This window comes from Phyllobates terribilis, unplaced genomic scaffold (assembly GCF_046119375.1).
Source record: "Phyllobates terribilis strain yellow unplaced genomic scaffold, ASM4611937v1 Scaffold_2__4_contigs__length_985480577, whole genome shotgun sequence".
Lineage (NCBI taxonomy): Eukaryota > Metazoa > Chordata > Amphibia > Anura > Dendrobatidae > Phyllobates > Phyllobates terribilis.
In genome coordinates, this window is record NW_027362762.1 from 437254878 (window position 1) to 437276018 (window position 21141).

Here is a 21141-nt window from a genome sequence, read left to right on the forward strand (position 1 = left end):
CGTTTTCCAGTACACAATATGGTAAAATAAATGGTGTCGTTCAAAAGTAGAACTCGTGCCGCAAAAAAGCAAGCCCTCATATGGCTATAGTGACTGAAAAATAAAAAAGTTTTGGCTCTTGGAAGATGGGTTGGAAAAAATGAAAGCGCAAACACAGAAAATCGCAAGGTCGTGAAGGGGTTAAAATAATCACTTCTGACTCCTAAATACTTTCTGATGCATTTCATGATCTGACTGGCAACTTACATCTTCCCTGTGTGAAGACCTAGCTCTGTGTGAATCAATAATTTCGTACCTCCTTCCTGGCTGAGCACGCTGTGTTTGTTCCACGATATCCTTCATATACACCATCTGTGCCAGGATTCACAGGTGCTGTGAAATTAATAATACATGGATTTATTATATTTCTTATCTTAGAAACAGTCTGAAGTTTATTTTTAAATAATCCTATATTATTTTTCCAATTCTGATATCGTATATGTCTAATATGAATTGATAGGATAACAAATAAATATCAAGCCATCAGCGTCTGATCAATTAGCGCACACCAATTCTCATAGTTAAAATGGCCGTGACTCCTTTGCATTACTGTAATTTCAGTAGCCAGCCACCATTACAAAGGCACTACAGTCGACCCAAGTTGATTGGCCTCCATGAGAGGAGACATATGGGAGGTTATAGAAGGTGGATGTCCCAGTTAAAACGAAAACGATTGACTGCATGACAGACTGCTCTTTTCATTATGGTTACCCAGCCCTTGTGTTGGATAGGAACACACCCAAGGGATACAACAGGATCCAGATGTGCTAGATGCTTTTTACTGTTGTCCACAATAGGTTTCGTCCAAGTACTTTAAAGCACCAGTTTTTTTTCTGTAGTGGTCTACCTGACATTTTTCTCCTTTTCTTAAGGGGGGCTAAGCACTAATGAGGGGAGAACCTCAAAACCACAGTATGCAAATTGACATTCTGATTTGGCTTTATATCTTAAGTCATTGTGGCTAATCGAAACACAAGTAGCAATGGAATGAAACTGAAAGGGAGAAGATACAAATTAGATATTAGAAAAAACTTTTTGACAGTGATGGTGATCGAGTGGAACAGGCTGCCACGAGAGGTGGTGAGTTCTGTCAGAGATGGTTTAGTGAATCCGGCATTGAGCAGGTGGTTGGACCAGATGACCCTTGAGCCCCCTTCCAAATCTAACATTCTATGATTCTATGACCCTGCTATTTTTCTCGGAGAATTAGGCCATTTGCATTTTTTGTCATAAAACGCACAACAAACTGCAGTTTTTTAAATATAATTTTTCCTCAGTTTGTGTTTTTTTCTCTTTGTTGTCATTTCACATCTTGCTGTTTTCCAAATATTTCATGTAAAAACTTGTCTTTATAAAACATAATATCACCCAGAAAATGCTTGTAAAATCATTATTTTGCAGCTTTTTGGCCCTAAGCCACCAGTACATTCATAAAGAATGGTAAATAAAAAGGAATGAATTCTGTTTAACTTTCGGATCCCCAGCTTGCATTTTTCTAAAAAATGTTTTTAAATTCACCCTAAGCCTCTAAGCATTTTTAACAGTTTTTTTTATGGAGGTGGTAGGGGCTTGTTAATAAATGTCATGAATTGTATATGAATTTTTACAACGGGGTTTTGGATGACTTTATTTTAAATCAGGCATGTCATAAAAAAAACACAATTTGTAGTGTGTGTTGTGTTTACCTAATATCAGGAAAACAATGCAAAAAATGCAAATGTAACATGTAAAACCACACTTTTTGGAAAAACTCACTGCACTCCACTTCTTGCTTTGGCTTTGAGAAAAAACTTTATGAAATACCTGGCAAATAACTTCAGTGGGTGCAGGTGTTTGCATAGGCACCCAGGCTCTGGAGCAGAGGGTAGACCAAAAGGTCCCTATGTCGCATATGAGAAGGCCAATATTATTAAAGGCCCATGATAGTTGGGTGTCCTGTTGGAGATTTAGCATTGACCACAGCAAGAAACTATGAAACCACAGTTGGGCTATGTGCACACAGTGTCATTTAGAAGCCAACGCAGATGCCGAGTTTTCGCAGGTAAGGTTGTGAAGGATCCCCACCTCGCCTCCCGCCTGACTTCGCTATTACGTCAGACAGATCACATGATACAGATCTGCACTTTGCACCAACGTGACATTATGCAACCCCTTGGGGACACGTAAGGTCAGATTGGTACAGTTTTACACAGACATCCCCTATCCTCACGGGTTCAGGAAGATACCGGGAGTGAGAAGAGGTGGCCCACTCAGTCACTGAAGTGGCACCACACTCCCACACACCCCTAACAGGCTGAGAGGCTCCTTCCACTAGTCCTAGTGAAAACAAAACCTTATCAGCCCGGTAGAGCCGACAACAGTGCCTATTCTATGTAAGCCGGGACAGAAACCAACCCCGGTAGCATGAGAATTAACCGAACAACGGACATGTGGATTTGTGGATCGAGGTAAAAAAGCAGCCCAAGGTTAAATTATATATTTAATCGCCTTAAGGGCACACTAGACAATACACTATATACACAAGGGTTATACATATATAATGGTCAGAGATGCAAATACTATAGTAGTGTTACAAAAGTATGGAGATATTAAGAGTCAGTTATCAGTCAGATGAAAGGCCTGCCTTGCGGGTGAGGGGCTGCCACATGGGAGGCCTGTGGTCCCCTCTGTTGTGTCACTTCTCCCCACATGATGTGTCATTGCAACCTCCCAGAGAAAAAAGCACTAGGCCAAGATCTGCAGGAGCATTAAACCCTTTTGGGTCACTCCCCTCCTGCCCCCTGGGCTGAACCTGAATCCCCTCCCTGTGTCCCTGGCAGAAAACTCCAAAACTTCAGATGGGTCATGACTCCTTAATGGACGGTCCTAGGGAGGCGGTTCTGTTGTCATCGGATCCAGCCAGGCCCCAGCTACACGTGGAAACTAAACACAACCGTATTATCGGTTTCTGAATATCTGAGCTAAGTATCTCCCTATCCCTATGTGCTAGACTGGGTTGAGACCCAGGTGGACATTCTCCATGTCCTGGGGATCTCGGAAATCTATTTGATGTATGGCTAGGACGTATAGTATTTCCATAACTCGATATGGAATTATAGCTGTCTGAAACATAGGAGACCGAATGGCTTGGATCCACAAGGGGTCTTCCTTACTTAGCTTACCAGCTAGCTGGTGGGGGTGTAACTCCTTTGTTTGAAGCTGGCCAGGTGTCTCATTACAACGCCACATGCTGACATGACGATTATAAGCTGCCATTACATCCCACCATCCTTCATAAAGGTGTTTTTATGTAGTTATTGTGGCAGCTCCACCAACTAAGTTTGAAATAAAAGTTGAAAAAAGGCTGCACCTAACTTGTTCTCACATTATCTTTCAATTTGATCTACTTTCTCTACAGCCGCATCCTTATTTCTCCTGATCTGCCATCCAGTGTCTCTGATCAGCAAATAACCCATAGCAGAGGGTCGGGCATTCTCCTGATACAATGTAATCTCCGCCACCTTGCTGCTGTGGCTGCTATATGAATTGCTAGAGGCTGGAGACGGGAGCGCGCTTCAGCCTCTAAGAGACACCTCCCCCCACTTCCTGCAGTCTGTCTTGGCATCTCTGTTATTACAGATAGACTTTGCCTAACGACGGGCAGTGAACAGTAAACTTTTAATTAAAGTAAATTGAAGAATTGCTTTTCAAGGCATTATCTATTAAATAAACATAAGCTGTTAAAAAGCACAGTTCTGTTTTAAATATAGAGAGCGGAAGGAGGCCAAAAGAATGAGAATGTCACCTCTGTTAACCGCTTCAGGGTTTCTGAACCCTGAAACAGTTAAAAGAAGTGACAAGGGATGGAGCATGTGCACAGCAATGTAATTTTTTCTTGATTTTTTAAGTCATTTTTCAATAGTTTGCTTCACTCTATTGAACAATGGATAAAAGCATTTAACTTAAGGAAAAAATGATGGAAAATGGTCAAATAAAATCTGGTCGTCTTCCGGGCGTCATTTGAGCTTTCCCATTAACTTGTATTGTAAAGTAGAATGTGTCTTCCTATCGGAAAATGGCAGAAGAATGGTCAGGCCACCTTTTGTTAACCGCTTTGCGTTTTTAGAGACCTGAAGTGGTTAAAAGACATTCAAAAACCTGAACATAAGCATTTCTATGTAAAAATTACAGGGTGTCCTCTTCTTTGTGACTACTATTCTAATTCCTCCTCATTGTCTTTTATGATAATTGTATACCATCTTCTTAGAATTACACAAGTTTGCTGCTCCATATCAGCTAGCTATTAACTGTAATTCACATTCTAGACATGAAACTAGTGAAACTTGCAACCTCTGCTCTGGAAAGGTGAACTTTAACTGACTGGCATCTGTGGGGTTTTCTGCGGTTTATATATATACAAATAGGTGGTGTCAATGTATCTTTTACAATTATGCATAGTACGTTTATCATATTACATTGATATTGTGTCAATAAAAAACTAAATTAAGACTTTTGAATATCAGTATTTTGCATGCATTATATTTATGGCACTGGCCCAACAACTGCCTCGCAAAATTAATCGACAGAGGAAGTCCAGGGACCAAAAAGGACAGAATTCAACTGTTATTCAATATCTCATTTCTATAAACCATGAGCCTTACAAATACAACAGTTGGATCTAGAAGTATTTGAAAAGTCATGGAAATGTCTTAATTTATCCTCTGTACACCATCACAATGGTTTTGAAATAAAGCATCAAGGTGTGACTGAAATTAAGACTTTCTGCAGTAAACCCTTAAAAGATATGGCTGTTCCGAACCTTAAGGACATACAGCCCGATTAATCATTTAGGATTTTTTTAATTTAATTTTTTGTGCTAAATTCTTCAAATTAATTTTGCAAAAATATATATTTTTTTTAATCTGATTAAGTGACTTTTTAGTGCAAGAAGTAGCATGTTCCACTAAAGAGAAAAACAATTTGCTCAATTTTCAGGCATACATAAAATTAATCCAGAGGGGGACTGGAGTGCATTTGTGCAAAAATTTAGCGACTTATTAAAAAGTCATGATCAATGAATCTTCCAAAGACTTCTAGAAAGCCCAAACCCCACCTACAATAGTAAACATTTATAAAAAAAAAATAAAAACAAACAGGGAACACATATATTATAGATGTCTAAAAGGAGACACATTAAAAAAGAATATGTGAAAAACAGGAGAAAAACCATCAAAAACTTAATTAAAAAAAGGCAGTAATACAATTAATCAGGCCCATAGTTTTGTTGTGGTTGTTTTTTTATTTTCCATTTTTGCTTTGTAATTTTCTAAACGACACAGTCGTATGAGGGCTGTTTTTTAACAGGATAACTTGTCTTATTGTCTTACTACTTTGAATACTATGTATTGATTTTAAATTATTGTCTTTCAATTCATATTTTGGGAGGCAAAATAAAAAAATAGCAATTTTTGAATTGTTCTGCGAGAAATGCACTTGGTTACTCCCAGTTTATTTTGTGACTGCCTGGAAAAGAAAATTAGCTACAATATAAAATTAACCTTTACAAAAGTTGACACCAGAAATATATATGCTGTTATGTCACGTCCATTTCTAAACAGTTTACTTTTTTTCCTTCAAAGAATACAACATACAACGCAAGCAAGAGCGGAAACTCCTTAAATCGAGAGGGACAATTTGGATGTTCAAAATAAACACTTGGATCGAATATGGTCTCAACCAGAGACAAGATTTGAAACTACATTATTAACCAATCAAATATTCTAGTACAGTACAATATTTTTTTTTACATTTCTATATCTTATACTTGTTACTCTATTAATACACTCCAGGGTAATAGTTGTCTATTTATTTCCTGGGTATGATTTACCAAAATATTTTTTTTAACTTTATCCAATTGCATTGGAACGTCTTGCTATTTTAAGCCAACGCATATGCAATTATTTTAGTGACAGTGAACGTGTTGTCCAAAGTGCAGCAGCAGTAACACATCTATGTTTTGCTCTGTGTGTTTTATTTGATTTCCTAAATAAAGCTTACATGTTTTAACCCTAAATTTTGTGTGCTGAAAATTTTTAAGTACTATGTCTACTCTTTGTTACCCAGCAAATCTGTGCACTTTTTTTTTTTTGCTTGCTGATATAGCACCAACATACAATGGGGAAAATAAGTATTTGATACACTGACGAGTTTGCAAGTTTTCCCAACTACAAAGAATGGAGAGGTCTGTAATTTTTATCACAGGTACACTTCAATTGTGAGAGACAGAATTTAAAAATAAAACCCAGAAAATCACATTGTAAGATTTTTAAATAATTAATTTGAATTTTATTGCATGAAATAAATATTTGTTGACCTACCAACCAGCAAGAATTCTGGCTCTCACAGTTAGTTTTTCTTTAAGAAGCCCTCCTACTCTGCACTCATTACCTGTACTAACTGCACATGCACCATACACTCAATCACTCACACTCCAACCTCTCCACCTTGGCCAAGACCAAAGAGCTGTCTAAGAACACCAGGGACAAAATTGTAGACCAGCACAAGGCTGGGATGTGCTACAGGACAATAGGCAAGCAGCTTGGTGAGACAGCAACAACTGCTGGCACAATTATTAGAAAATGGAAGAAACACAAGATGACTGTCAAACCTCCTCGGTCTGGGGCTCCATGCAAGATCTCACCTCGTGGGGTAAGGATGATTCTGATAAAGGTCAGGAATCAGCCCAGAACTACACGGGAGGACCTAGTCAATGACCTGAAGTGAGCTGGGACCACAGTCTCAAACATTACCGTTAGTAACACACTATGCGGTCATGCATTAAAATATTGCAGAGCACTCTGCTCATGCCAGCACATGTCCAGACCCACTTGAAGTTCACCAATAACCATCTGGGTGATCCAGAGGAGGCATGGGAGAAGGTCATGTGGTCAGATGAGACCAAAATAGAACTTTTTGGTATCAATTCCACTTGTTGTGTTTGGAGGAAGAAAAAGGATGAGTACAACTCCAAAATACTGTCCCAACTGTGAAGCAAGGTGGGGAAAACATCATACTTTTGGGTGCTTTTCAGCAAAAGGGACAGGACGACTTCACCGTACCGAAGGGAGGATGAATGGGGTCATGTATCGCAAGTTTTTGCCCAACAACCTCCTTCCCTCAGTAAGAGCACTGAACATGGGTTGTGGCTGGGTCTTCCAGTATGACAATGACCCGAAACACTCAGCCAGGGCAACTAAGGAGTGGCTCCATAAGAAGCATTTCAAGGTCCTGGAGTGGCCTAGCCACTTATATACAGTTGTGCTCATAATTTTACATACCCCGGCAGAATTATTCCTTTCTTGGCCTTGTTTCAGAGAATATGAATGATAACAAAAAATGTTTTTCTCCACTCATGGTTATTGGTTGGGTGAAGCCATTTATTGTCAAACTACTGTGTTTTCTCTTTTTAAATCTTAATGACAACCAAAACCATCCAAATGACCCTGATCAAACAGTGGTTTGCAGGAGGTCTCCATGTTTGGCAATGCAGACAGATGCCTAGATAGGAGGCTGTGTTTAGGACCCAGCGACTACCTCCCTTTAGGCTGGGTGTATACTTACCTGGTGTGTCTAGGTGGGCGTCCTCTCTGGAGTCTTGAGGCTGTGTGCCCTGTTGGAGTTATTCTAAAGCTAAGTTATTATTTCCCTGTGTTGTCTTCCCCTTTTGTCTTTAGAGTGCTAGCGGAGGTTGACTAGTGCTCATCTCCTTCCACCCCCAGCTTCAGCCTTACGCCAGAGATAGTAGGACGAGGCACGTGATCGGAGACAGCTGCGGAGGCTGTATAGGGACATTGGGGGAGACAGGGTGACGCTAGTCCAGATTAGGAGGTTACCTCTTCCCCCAATCCCTAGAGTCTGGGCTCCCTTTCCCTTTCCCCTCTGTGTTGCACTCACACCTGGTATGACTCTCTGTGTTGCACTCACACCTGGCGTGACAGCAGGAGAATGAGGGGAGAGAAAAATGTATAGATATGTGGTTAAGTATTTTTCTAAAATAAGACAAAGTATATTACAAAGTTTTGTATATTTGCTGGTAATGTTGATTTATAATAAACATTTTAAACGTTAATAAAAACAAATCCATTTTCTTTATATCCCGAAGTAAAGAACTAAAATGGAAATCTAGTGCATATATTTATTATTGCATTGTTCAAGATACAAGACAAATGCAGTAAACGTTCCAGAAGAAGTTTCAGGAAAAAAAATCACTCACTTGGTTTAACTATTTCAGATAGCAAGGTTTTAGGAAGTGTATCTGGTAAATCGTATCCATTTTTCCTAGCAACAATAAGGTGAAAAGCTGCAAAAAATTCTGCCAATGTCAAAGCACCATCACAGTCAACATCACTAAGATCCCTGAAAGAGAACAATGCAAAATAAAATGAATTAATTGAATGCCAGGAGTCATAACTTGATAATATAAAATTGAATCGAAATCACATTGCTGACACCAAGTTTAGTCCTGTTCAGTTATCCTATGGATGTATCACACCAGACTAATTTAGGCTGTAACATTTTTTCAATCAGACTACTGTAGGGCCCATGAGCCGCCCCCAGGCCCACATTTAACTGTGTATGCTGATACAGTTGAAAGCAATGATGGAGGAGGGAGCATCATGTGGCACTCCCTCTTCCATCATTCCCTCTCTGCGTCTGATGTGTGGCGCCCCTGCGGGTCCAGTCGCCACAGAGGTACTGCATCTCACCCAGAGGTGTGGTACCCCACTCTCAGGTAAGGAGGGAGCGCTACCCGGGACCCATCCACCAACATCCAACACTACACCACTCCAGACCAGCAGGTGTGGCAAGATGCACTTGTCCACTGCTGAGCCCTGTCACTGGCTGGAAGGGGGGAACCATTTAGTGGGTGTGGGTGGAGGAAGAAGATCAGTGGAGCACAGAGGGTAGGAGTATAAAAGAGAGGGTGGAAGGTTCTGGAAGTGTTCAGAGGTCAGAGTCGAGTTGGGAGCAGGAGCTCAGGAGGAGCTCTGCTCAGAGGAGTGGAGAGGAGAGTCGGGCCTAGTGAGAGAGGCCCAGGAGGAGAGTGAAGGAAGGAGCAGTGAGGATGGCTCCAGGAAGACAGAGGGGATCCCAGGGGCACGGCGAGTGCAGAGGCCACCAGTGCGCCCGAATTCACGCTGACGTGGAGGGATCAGGCCGCAGAAGGGGACCGGCCCCAGACTAGTGGAGAACAACCAGGCTCAGCTAGCCAACCGGAGGCTGCAGAAATTTCAAGGTGTTTCAGCCAAAATCCACAATTATATCGCCGAAAAGGTGGCCGCATAGCGTCCAGGGGACTGAGAGCACGTCGCCCGACAAGGCCCGAGGCCACTGGTTTAGGACACTGATTGTGAGGCGCAGGGCAGGAGGGCGAGAGCCAGCGCAATGAGACGACCGGGAAAAGTACATAGAACGGGGTCCCGTTTAAGTGCTCCTGAAGTACCTGAGAGATTGCTGGATCCCTACCCCGAAGGACACAGGACGACGTGGGCGGTCATTACCAGCTGCAGCAGTAACCTGGAACTGCCTAAAACTGTGAGTAAAGCCTGAAGACTGCACCCCACTATGTCCTTGACTCATTACTGCGCCACCAGCCCTGCACTAACAGCACCGACAACATCTACCTCATAGCATCACTATATCCTGCCCTGAAGCTTAGCTCTGCCTGTGGAGAGATGAACCAACTCTGCTGCGTCACCATCAGCTCCAGTGGATCTGCACCGCAGCGGCGGCCCCATATAGCAGAATACCACAGGTGGCGTCATGAACATTATCTCTAAAAACTTAATTCCCCTTTCACTTTCCCTTTAATTGACCGCCCTGGGTCACGGACCAGGTCACTGCCACCGTGACGTCCCCCAGCATCGACCGGCCCGGCTACCGTGTACTCCACGGCCCAGGGGGCGCGTCAGATGAAGTGAGCGCGATGACGACACTTCACCGCGTCACGCTGGGTCAGGCAGTGGAGCTGATAAGATGCGCTGCAGAGACTTAAGCAGCAGGGGAACGAGGAGTGGTCAGTATTCTATTTATTTATTTTTTTAAATCAGTGACTATGTGGTGCCCATATTACTGGAGGACTGTGGCTGCATTTTACCCTATGGGGGCCGCACTATCCCCTATGGGGGCTGCACTATGCCCTATGGGGGCTGCATTATACTCTTTGGGGCTGCATTATACTCTTTGGGGCTGCATTATACTCTATGGGGGTTGCATTATACCATGTGGAAAACTATGGGGAGTGCATTATATTGTGTGGAGAACCATGGGGGTGCATTATATTGTGTGGAGGACCATGAGGGGGAGAATTATATTGTATGGAGGACCATGGTAGGTACATTATATTGTATGTGGGGATTATTATACTATTTGGAGGGTTTTGTGGGGGCCATTATACTGTATGTGTAACATACTTGGCGGCGTCCTTGCATAGTGGTCCATCTCCCACTGTGCAAGAGCGTGCACTTGATCTCCAATCCAGTCTGTTAGCCTGGCTTCCCTCCATGCTGTCTGCTTGCCTCTGTTTCTGCTGCTTAGGGGCGGCGCCCAATCACTTCCTGCTTCTTGTAGCTGCTGCAGGCACACCCCTTGTGCGTCCTCAGCCTATTGCTGTCTGTCACCTGGTATTTAACCCAGCTCCTCCCTGGAATCCATGCCTGAGCATTGTGTTCTGTCAGATGGCTTCCTGTCACTGATGTGCCAGGTCCTGTCTATGCTTCCTGCCTTGCGGTATCAGTTCCCGTGTCTGAACTGTGTCCTGTCTGAACTATCTTCTAGCCTGTTGTCTTCTGCCTATACTAGAGGCTGTATTTCCAGGCCAGTGTGAACACGCTCCTAGCCTGTTCTTTCCGCCTTCTAGGGGCCGCATACCTAGACCCGTTCCTGTATCTTGCCTGTTCCTGTCTGAACACGCTCCTAGCCTTTTCGTTCCGCCTTCTAGGGGCCGCATACCTAGACCCGCTTCTGTATCTTGCTGCTGTGTCTGTTCTTGTCTGCATACTCTCCTAGCCTGTTACCTGTTTTTCTCTATGTCCGTACCTTCCCTTTTCCTGCAGATTCTGATCCCGTACCTAACTCCTACTCGTTGTCCCTGTACTCCCGTTTGTGAGTTTAGAGTCCACTCGCTACTTCATTGCAAGTATCCTGTGTGTACCTGGTTCTGCCTTTCCCTTCCAGTCTGTTCCGTGTGAACAGAGCCCTGTCCCCTCTGCTCTGCCTTGCTCACCGCTCCGGCGGTTCTTGCCTGCTCTGCCTTGCTCACCGCTCCGGCAGTCTCGCTCTGCTCTGACCCTTTGCTCGCTGCTCTGGCAGTCTCGCTCTGCTCTGACCCTTTGTTCGCTGCTCCGGCAGTCTCGCTCTGCTCTGACCCTTTGCTCGCTGCTCCGGCAGTCTCGCTCTGCTCTGACCCTTTGCTCGCTGCTCCGGCAGTCTCGCTCTGCTCTGACCCTTTGCTCGCTGCTCCGGCAGTCTCGCTCTGCTCTGACCCTTTGCTCGCTGCTCCGGCAGTCTCGTCCTGCTCTGACCCTTTGCTCGCTGCTCCGGCAGTCTCGTCCTGCTCTGACCCTTTGCTCGCTGCTTCGGCAGTTTCGTCCTGCTCTGACCCTTTGCTCGCTGCTTCGACAGTCTCGTCCTGCTCTGACCCTTTGCTCGCTGCTTCGGTAGTCTCGTCCTGCTCCTCTCCTTTGCTCGCTGCTTCGGCAGTCTCGTCCTGCTCCTCTCCTTTGCTCGCTGCTTCGGCAGTCTCGTCCTGCTCCTCTCTCGCTCACCGCTCCAGGCGGCCTTGTCCTGCTCTTCTCTCGCTCACCGCTCCAGGCGGTCTCGTCTTGTTCTGCTCTTGCTCGCCGCTCTGGGCGGCCTCACTCTGCTGTTTGTCCACCGCATCTGCGGTTCTGTTCCTGAGTCCCAGTCTGTACTGGGTCCTATCCACTCGTTGCTCCAACCTGTCGTACCTGCCAGTACCTCCCTGCCTGCATACCAGTCGTGCTTACCAGCATCCGCCAGTCTGCATACCAGCCGTGTCTGCCTATACCCAGCAGTCTGTGTGCCAGCCTAACCTGCCTGTTCCTGTATTCCCCTGTGTGGGTCAACAGCCGTGTCCGGGGTCTGTCCTGGAGTAGCACCTGGTCCCTCTGCTCGGTTCCTCCTTGGTGCACTGGCGTCGTATGCCGTCGTGCGACCCTGGTCGGATCGGGTGGATACATAGTTACGCCCCTCCAGGCATTCACTCTCCGGCACAGTCCAGTGGAATCACTACATATACACGCACACGCCACTCAGCCCGGGCGTGTGCATTACAGCATGCTCAGGCCATGGTTCCTGTTGAGCCCCACGGCCTTCGCTCTGAGACCTTTTCCAGCGAATACGTGCATCTAGAAGAAATGTATTTATTTTTTTTTTTTTTGCTACTAGCGGAGTTCCAGGCGAATTTCGCACCCGTCCAGATGGAGCTTTCTGCACCCGTTCCTGCGGATCCGCCACGGTACTATGGGGATCCAAGACAGAGTCGTGCATTTGTGGAGCAATGCATGCTACACTTCAAGTTCTACCCTCTTTGTTTTCCCACCGATCGGGCTAAGGTGGGATTCATGATGTCTTACCTAGCGGGTGATGCCTTGAAATGGATCACCCCCCTATGGGACGCACAGGATCCTATCGTCCTGGACATAATGGCCTTCTTGGTGGCCTTTCTAATGGTCTTCGATGACCCTAATCCGAAGGCTCCTGCTGAAGCTTTACTTCCCAATAACCCGGAGCAGCCCCGTTGGGTAATGTGTGTGGGTAGCGCACTAGTCCTCCTGCCCGAAGAGACTACTGCCCACCCAGAATCCACACAGGATGACTACGCTCTCCGGCATACTTCTCCCAACCTCAAGAGGCAGTCCAGACGTGCTAGGCGTAGAGGCAAGCAGTCAAGCCAGGGTCTGTCCTCCCAAAGACCTCCTGACCCCAACCCTGAAGTCCCTGCTGAAGCTTCACTTCCCTGTATCCCGGAGCAGCCCCGACGGGTAATGTGCGTGGGTAGCGCACCAGTTCTCCTGCCCGAAGAGACTTCTGCCCACGTAGAATCCACACAGGAGGACTTCCTGCACCCGGTTTCTGATGCTTCACCCACTTTAACCGGTGAGCCTGTCCACGGGTACACCAAAGCAGTGATTACCTCCGAGTCTGTGCATCTCTACTACCTGGCGGAGGACCCCCTGTTGCCTCCTGAATCCTCCGGGATACCACCTGATGACAAATGGAGAGAGACTTCCCTACACCCGGTACCCCATACTTTGTCCGCTCCGTCCTGTGAGCCTGACAATGGGTACTTCAAAGAGGAAGTTAACCCCGAGTCTCTACACCCCTCCGACCAGGCGGAGGACCTCCAGTTGTCTCCAGAACCCTTCGGGGTGCTACCTGGTAGAGAATGGACAGAGTCTTCCCTATACTCTGTACCTGATACCTCGCCCGCTTCGTCCAGTGAGTCCGACCTAGTGTACTCCGAAGCAGAGGTTATCCCCGAGTCTCTACACCCCTTCGACCAGGCGGAGGACCTCCAGTTGTCTCCTTATCCCTTCGGGGTGCTACCTGATAGCGAATGGACAGAGACTCTCCTATACTCGGTACCTGATACCTCGGCCGCTTGTTCCAGTGAGTCCGACCTAGTGTACTCCGAAGCAGAGGTTATCCCCGAGTCTCTACACCCCTCCGACCAGGCGGAGGACCTCCAGTTGTCTCCTGAACCCTTCGGGGTGTTACCTGATAGCGAATGGACAGGGACTCTCCTATACTCGGTACCTGATACCTCGCCCGCTTCTTCCAGCGAGTCCGACCTAATGTACCCCGAAGCAGAGGTTACCCCCGAGTCTCTGCACCCCTCCAACCCGGCGGAGGACTTCCAGTTGTCTCCTGAACCCTCTGGGGTGCTACCTGATAATAAGTGGAGAGAGACTTCCTTGTGTGCTGTGCCTGGTACTCCACCCGTTTCGTCTGTTGCTGAGGATGGCTGGATAGGAGGTAGCATCCTAGCTACTCAGATGAGACCAGTTTTTCCTGTGGACAGTGGTAGTGATCTCCTTGAAGTGAAGGATTGGCCCTCGAATTCCCTGCGGAACATTCTGGCAGGCCTGAATAAGAGGGGGCGTAAGGGGGGGGTACTGTAACATACTTGGCGGCGTCCTTGCATAGTGGTCCATCTCCCACTGTGCAAGAGCGTGCACTTGATCTCCAGTCCAGTCTGCTAGCCTGGCTTCCCTCCATGCTGTCTGCTTGCCTCTGTTTCTGCGGCTTAAGGGCGGCGCCCGATCACTTCCTGCTTCTTGTAGCCGCTGCAGGCACACCCCTTGTGCGTCCTCAGCCTATTGCTGTCTGTCACCTGGTATTTAACCCAGCTCCTCCCTGGAATCCATGCCTGAGCATTGTGTTCTGTCAGATGGCTTCCTGTCACTGATGTGCCAGGTCCTGTCTATGCTTCCTGCCTTGCGGTATCAGTTCCCGTGTCTGAACTGTGTCCTGTCTGAACTATCTTCTAGCCTGTTGTCTTCTGCCTATCCTGGAGGCTGTATTTCCAGGCCAGTGTGAACACGCTCCTAGCCTGTTCTTTCCGCCTTCTAGGGGCCGCATACCTAGACCCATTCCTGTATCTTGCCTGTTCCTATCTGAACACGGTCCTAGCCTTTTCGTTCCGCCTTCTAGGGGCCGCATACCTAGACCCGCTCCTGTATCTTGCTGCTGTGTCTGTTCTTGTCTGCATACTCTCCTAGCCTGTTACCTGTTTTTCTCTATGTCCGTACCTTCCCTTTTCCTGCAGATTCTGATCCCGTACCTAACTCCTACTCGTTGTCCCTGTACTCCCGTTTGTGAGTTTAGAGTCCACTCGCTACTTCATTGCAAGTATCCTGTGTGTACCTGGTTCTGCCTTTCCCTTCCAATCTGTTCCGTGTGAACAGAGCCCTGTCCCCTCTGCTCTGCCTTGCTCACCGCTCCGGCGGTTCTTGCCTGCTCTGCCTTGCTCACCGCTCCGGCAGTCTCGCTCTGCTCTGACCCTTTGCTCGCTGCTCCGGCAGTCTCGCTCTGCTCTGACCCTTTGCTCGCTGCTCCGGCAGTCTCGCTCTGCTCTGACCCTTTGCTCGCTGCTCCGGCAGTCTCGCTCTGCTCTGACCCTTTGCTCGCTGCTCCGGCAGTCTCGCTCTGCTCTGACCCTTTGCTCGCTGCTTCGGCAGTCTCGCTCTGCTCTGACCCTTTGCTCGCTGCTCCGGCAGTCTCGTCCTGCTCTGACCCTTTGCTCGCTGCTTCGACAGTCTCGTCCTGCTCTGACCCTTTGCTCGCTGCTTCGGCAGTCTCGTCCTGCTCCTCTCCTTTGCTCGCTGCTTCGGCAGTCTCATCCTGCTCCTCTCCTTTGCTCGCTGCTTCGGCAGTCTCGTCCTGCTCCTCTCTCGCTCACCGCTCCAGGCGGCCTTGTCCTGCTCTTCTCTCGCTCACCGCTCCAGGCGGTCTCGTCTTGTTCTGCTCTTGCTCACCGCTCTGGGCGGCCTGTTAGAACCTTGCTGTTAGTTTTTTTTCCTTTGCTGGTCACATGACCTTGTTGGCCTATTTAATCCTGCTCCGCCCTTCTGGCTTTGCTGGACTTCATTGTATATCTACTTTCTAGCTAGCCTGTGCTCTGTGTCTTGCTCTGTTAGTTTGCTTGGTCTACGGACCTCTATGTTCTTTATATTTTGTTTGTTCGTCTGTCTGCTACTATTTCTGTTAGGAGGTGTCCCATATTCCTCCCAGTCCTTAGTACTTGTAGGGATTCCTCCCCCACATCTATAGGTCTTCGTACAGACTAGCTTAGGACTTTAGCAGGTCTGATCGCAGGATCAGGTTCCCTGTTACATCGTAGGGATTCAGCTGAGTCCTATAGTAGGGACAGATCTCCTCTCTTTCCTTAGCTCTGGTAGCAGAACATAACAGTAAGTCCAGCCAGCAAATTCTCTAAGGAAAGATTTTTTTTGTTCCATCATGGTGTCGGTTCAGGATTTGGCTAAACACCTGCAGGGACTCTCTCTGGAAGTGGCCGAGCTCCGTCAGCACGTGAGTAACTGTTCTGGAGCACATTTCTTGGAGCCTAAGGTATGTTTGCCGGATTTATTTTTTGGTGAACATCGAGAATTTTTTTCATTTAAAAATGCTTGCTTATTGTATTTTCGTTTGAGACCCAAGTCCTCTGGGGATGAATCCCAGCGCGTAGGGTTCATAATGTCACTTTTGCGCAAAGAGCCTCAGGAGTGGGCCTTTTCTTTGCAACCTAGTGATACATGCTTCAGATCAGTGGATAGTTTTTTTTCTGCTTTAGGACTATTATATGATGATCCTGACCGTGTCGCATCAGCTGAGACTGAGTTGAGACGTTTAAAACAAGGATCAGGTAATGTCGAAAAATATTGTACACATTTTCGTCGTTGGTCCACTCAAACAGGGTGGAACGATTCTGCTCTGAAAAGTCTATTTCTTGCTGGGCTCAGTGAAAGGGTTAAAGACCTGCTAATTGCTTATCCTACACCTGAGGATTTGCAACAGGCTATGCAATTAGCTATACGGGTGGATAGAAGACTGCGTGCTAGGGTTAATGAGAGCAAATCCTCTGCTATGTCAGTTTCTGGTTATGAGAATGTGTGTACTAACAGTGGTGAACCGATGGAGATTGGATCGGTGGTACCTCGCTCTCAAGAAAAAGACCGTCGTTTTTCGAAAGGCTTGTGTTTCTATTGCGGAAAATCTGGTCATTTGATTAAAGGCTGTGAGCTTCGTATGAAGAAAGAAAAAAAAATGGTCAGTCACGCCCGTATTGCCTGTTTAAATTCCAAGGGTGTATTTTTAGCTGCTTCCACGATTGCTCAGGAAAAATTAATGGAATTTCGGGTGTTTGTTGATTGCGGGTCTACACTGAATGTAATTGATGGGGGATTCGTGGAAAAACTCAATTTAAAACCTGAACCTTTATCATCCCCCATTGCTGTGGTTTCTGTGGATGGTTCCCCTTTGAAGAATATTACTCTCAAGGTCTGTGAATTTCCTCTCACTATTAATGGTGTTCACCATGAGAAATTGGATTTGGTAGTGTTGAATAACTTGCCTTCTCCAGTAATATTGGGTTTGCCCTGGTTAAAATTTCACAATCCTGTACTGGATTGGTCTACCAGTGAAATTAAATCCTGGAGCCATAAATGTTATGACAAGTGTTGTAACGGGCGTATTGCAGCTTTGGATAGGGGAGAATTACCTGTTCCTATTCAGGATTTTTGGAGAGTTTTTTCTGAGAAAGATTCGCAGGTTTTGCCTCCCCATAGAGACTATGATTGTTCTATTGAATTTGTCCCTGGAGCGACTCTTCCTAAAAGTCGTTTATTTAACCTTACTATTCCTGAGAGGAAGGCTTTGGAGGAATACATACAGACAAGTTTGGCCGCCGGTCACATTAGGCCCTCTAAGTCTCCTGTGGCGGTTGGATTTTTTTTTGTAAAAAAAAAGGACGGCGGTTTACGTCCTTGTCTGGATTTTCGTGAGATTAACAAAATTACGGTACGCAATCCTTACCCACTGCCATTGATTCCTGATCTGTTTAACCAGTTATTGGGGGCCAAGTGGTTCTCTAAAATTGACCTTAAGGGGGCATACAATCTGTTGCGCATGAAGGAGGGTGATGAATGGAAGACTGCTTTTAACACTCCTGTGGGTCATTTTGAGAATCTGGTTATGCCTTTTGGTCTTACTAATGCTCCTGCATTTTTTCAGAATCTGATTAATGACATCCTTAGACCTTTGATCGGTAAAAATGTGGTTGTGTATTTGGATGACATTTTGATTTATTCGCCAGATCTGGAGTCTCATTGGCGGAGCGTGCGTGAGGTATTACAGTTATTAATGGACAATTCGCTTTTTGCTAAGCTGGAGAAATGTGAGTTCGCTGTACAGAGAATTAGTTTTTTGGGCTACATTATCTCCAGCAAAGGTTTTGAGATGGATCCGGTTAAGGTTCAGGCTGTGCAGGAATGGCCTAGGCCTATTGGTTTGAAATCGATACAGAGGTTTTTGGGTTTCGCCAATTACTATAGAAAATTCATAAAAAAATTTTCTAGTATTGTCAAACCTCTGACTGATCTCACCAGGAAAGGTGCTGATGCGGTTCAGTGGTCTTCTGAGGCCATTGAAGCTTTTGTGTATCTCAAGGAGAGGTTCACCTCTGCTCCCATCCTTATGCAGCCTGATGTTACTAGGCCGTTTTTGGTTGAGGTTGATGCTTCCTCTGTGGGGGTTGGCGCAGTATTGTCTCAGGATAACGGGGATGGATTACATCCCTGTGCCTTTTTTTCAAAAAAATTTTCGGAGACTGAATTGAATTACGATATTGGTAATCGGGAATTATTGGCTATTAAACTCGCATTTGAACACTGGCGCCACTTCTTGGAAGGTGCGGAATTTCCCGTTCAGGTTCTTACGGATCATAAAAATCTGATATATCTTGACGCTGCCAAGCGCCTGAATGCCCGTCAGGCTAGGTGGGCACTGTTTTTCTCGCGGTTTAATTTCTCCGTTACTTACATCCCTGGTACTAAGAATGTTAAGGCGGATGCCTTGTCTCGCAGTTTTTCTCCCATAGTCGGTGCTGAGAAAGAGGAAAACATTTTACAAGAAGGTGTTGTGATAGCTGCTTTAGACTCCGTTTTGGAAGATGAGATTCTTAAAGCTCAGGAGAATGCCCCATCTAACACTCCTCATGGGAGGTTGTTTGTGCCTGGGACCTTTAGGAGAGATTTGTTTGTTGAGTGTCACGAATCTCGGTTGGCAGGTCATCCCGGAATCTCTGAGACCAAGAGACTGGTGGGTCGCAGTTTTTGGTGGCCTGGATGGCAGAAGGAAGTCATTAAGTGGGTACGCCAATGTACTGTATGTGCTAGATCTAAGTCCTCACATACTCCTGCTGCGGGGTTGCTTTGTCCTTTGGAGGTCCCCAGTGCTCCTTGGACACATTTGGCTATGGACTTTATAACTGACCTTCCCCCCTCTGAGGGTTTTACTGTCATCTGGGTGGTCGTGGACCGTTTTAGCAAGATGTGTCACTTGGTTCCCTTCATCAAACTGCCCTGCGCTAAAACTCTCGCTAAGGCCTTTGTCAAGGAAATTGTCAGACTTCATGGCGTTCCTACTGACATTGTTTCTGATAGGGGTCCTCAGTTCGTGGCTCGTTTTTGGCGTGCCTTTTGTGACAGGTTGGGAATTCATTTGTCGTTTTCGTCCGGATATCATCCTGAATCTAATGGCCAGACAGAAAGGAAAAACCAGGATGTTGAGCAGTTCTTGCGTTGTTTTGTGGCAGACAATCAAGAGGGGTGGTCTGAGTTTCTGCCACTTGCCGAATTTGCGCTGAACAATCATACATCTTCTTCTGCTGGTTGTTCGCCTTTTTTTTGTTGTTCTGGGAGACATCCGTCGTTTGGGTAGTTCTCCAAGTTGGGATCTGCCGTGCCTGAGGAGGAGAATTTTTCCGGTGATTTGGAAAGAGTTTGGACGGATGTGCGTGGTAATCTTCAGGAGGCCAACAGAAAATCTAAAGACTACTTTGATAGGAAACGACAGGAGGTTTTGTTCGCTGTTGGTGACATGGTTTGGTTGTCCTCTAGGAATCTGCGGTTGAGGATTCCTTCTAAGAAATTGGGTCCCAAGTTTGTAGGGCCCTTTAAGGTGCTTCAGGTTGTCAACCAATCTGCTGTTAGGTTGGAGGTTCCTACCTCCTGGAGAATTAATCCGGTCTTTCATGTCTCTCTGTTAAAAAAAGCTGTGGTGTCGGATGGTGACGCCTCTGCCTCTGTTCCTCCGGTGGTGGAGGACGGGGAATATGAAATTTCTCGCATCCTTGACTCTAGACGGTATAGAGGTAGTTTGCAGTATCTTGTGGCCTGGAAAGGTTTCGGACCCGAGGATAACTCTTGGGTGAGGTCAGATGATGTTTCCGCGTCCAGACTTATCAGAGCGTTTCACAGGAGATTTCCTGATAAGCCTGGTCCTAGGGGATCCGGAGGATCCTCTTAGAAGGGGGGGTACTGTTAGAACCTTGCTGTTAGGTTTTTTTTCCTTTGCTGGTCACATGACCTTGTTGGCCTATTTAATCCTGCTCCGCCCTTCTGGCTTTGCTGGACTTCATTGTATATCTACTTTCTAGCTAGCCTGTGCTCTGTGTCTTGCTCTGTTAGTTTGCTTGGTCTACGGACCTCTATGTTCTTTATATTTTGTTTGTTCGTCTGTCTGCTACTATTTCTGTTAGGAGGTGTCCCATATTCCTCCCAGTCCTTAGTACTTGTAGGGATTCCTCCCCCACATCTATAGGTCTTCGTACAGACTAGCTTAGGACTTTAGCAGGTCTGATCGCAGGATCAGGTTCCCTGTTACATCGTAGGGATTCAGCTGAGTCCTATAGTAGGGACAGATCTCCTCTCTTTCCTTAGCTCTGGTAGCAGAACATAACACTCACTCTGCTGTTTGTCCACCGCATCTGCGGTTCTGTTCCTGAGTCCCAGTCTGTACTGGGTCCTATCCACTCGGTGCTCCAACCTGTCGTACCTGCCAGTACCTCCCTGCCTGCATACCAGTCGTGCTTACCAGCATCCGCCAGTCTGCATACCAGCCGTGTTTGCCTATACCCAGCAGTCTGTGTGCCAGCCTAACCTGCCTGTTCCTGTATTCCCCTGTGTGGGTCAACAGCCGTGTCCGGGGTCTGTCCTGGAGTAGCACCTGGTCCCTCTGCTCGGTTCCTCCTTGGTGCACTGGCGTCGTATGCCGTCGTGCGACCCTGGTCGGATCGGGTGGATACTTAGTTACGCCCCTCCAGGCATTCACTCTCCGGCACGGTCCAGTGGAATCACTACATATACACGCACACGCCACTCAGCCCGGGCGTGTGCATTACAGTATGCAAGCAATTATACAGTGTGAAGGTTTGTGTTGGGTCCATCTTACTGTTTGGAGGGCTAGTGCAGGCCATTATACAGTGTGGAGCGGTGTGGGACCATTATACTGTATGTAGGTTCATTATACTGCATGGAG

General features: G+C 46.5%; 1 protein-coding gene across 5 annotated transcripts in view; it reads right to left on the minus strand.

Moving 5' to 3' along the window:
* REPS2 (RALBP1 associated Eps domain containing 2) overlaps positions 1-21141 on the minus strand; it is a 181077-nt gene that overhangs the window by 62478 nt on the left and 97458 nt on the right. For all 5 annotated transcript variants that reach the window (XM_073665390.1, XM_073665392.1, XM_073665391.1 and 2 more), the window contains exons 8-9: positions 8291-8433; positions 296-372 (exon numbers count right to left, since the gene is read on the minus strand). In XM_073665390.1, coding sequence (XP_073521491.1) covers positions 296-372; positions 8291-8433 — 220 coding nt within the window. The remainder of the gene's footprint in view (positions 1-295; positions 373-8290; positions 8434-21141) is intronic.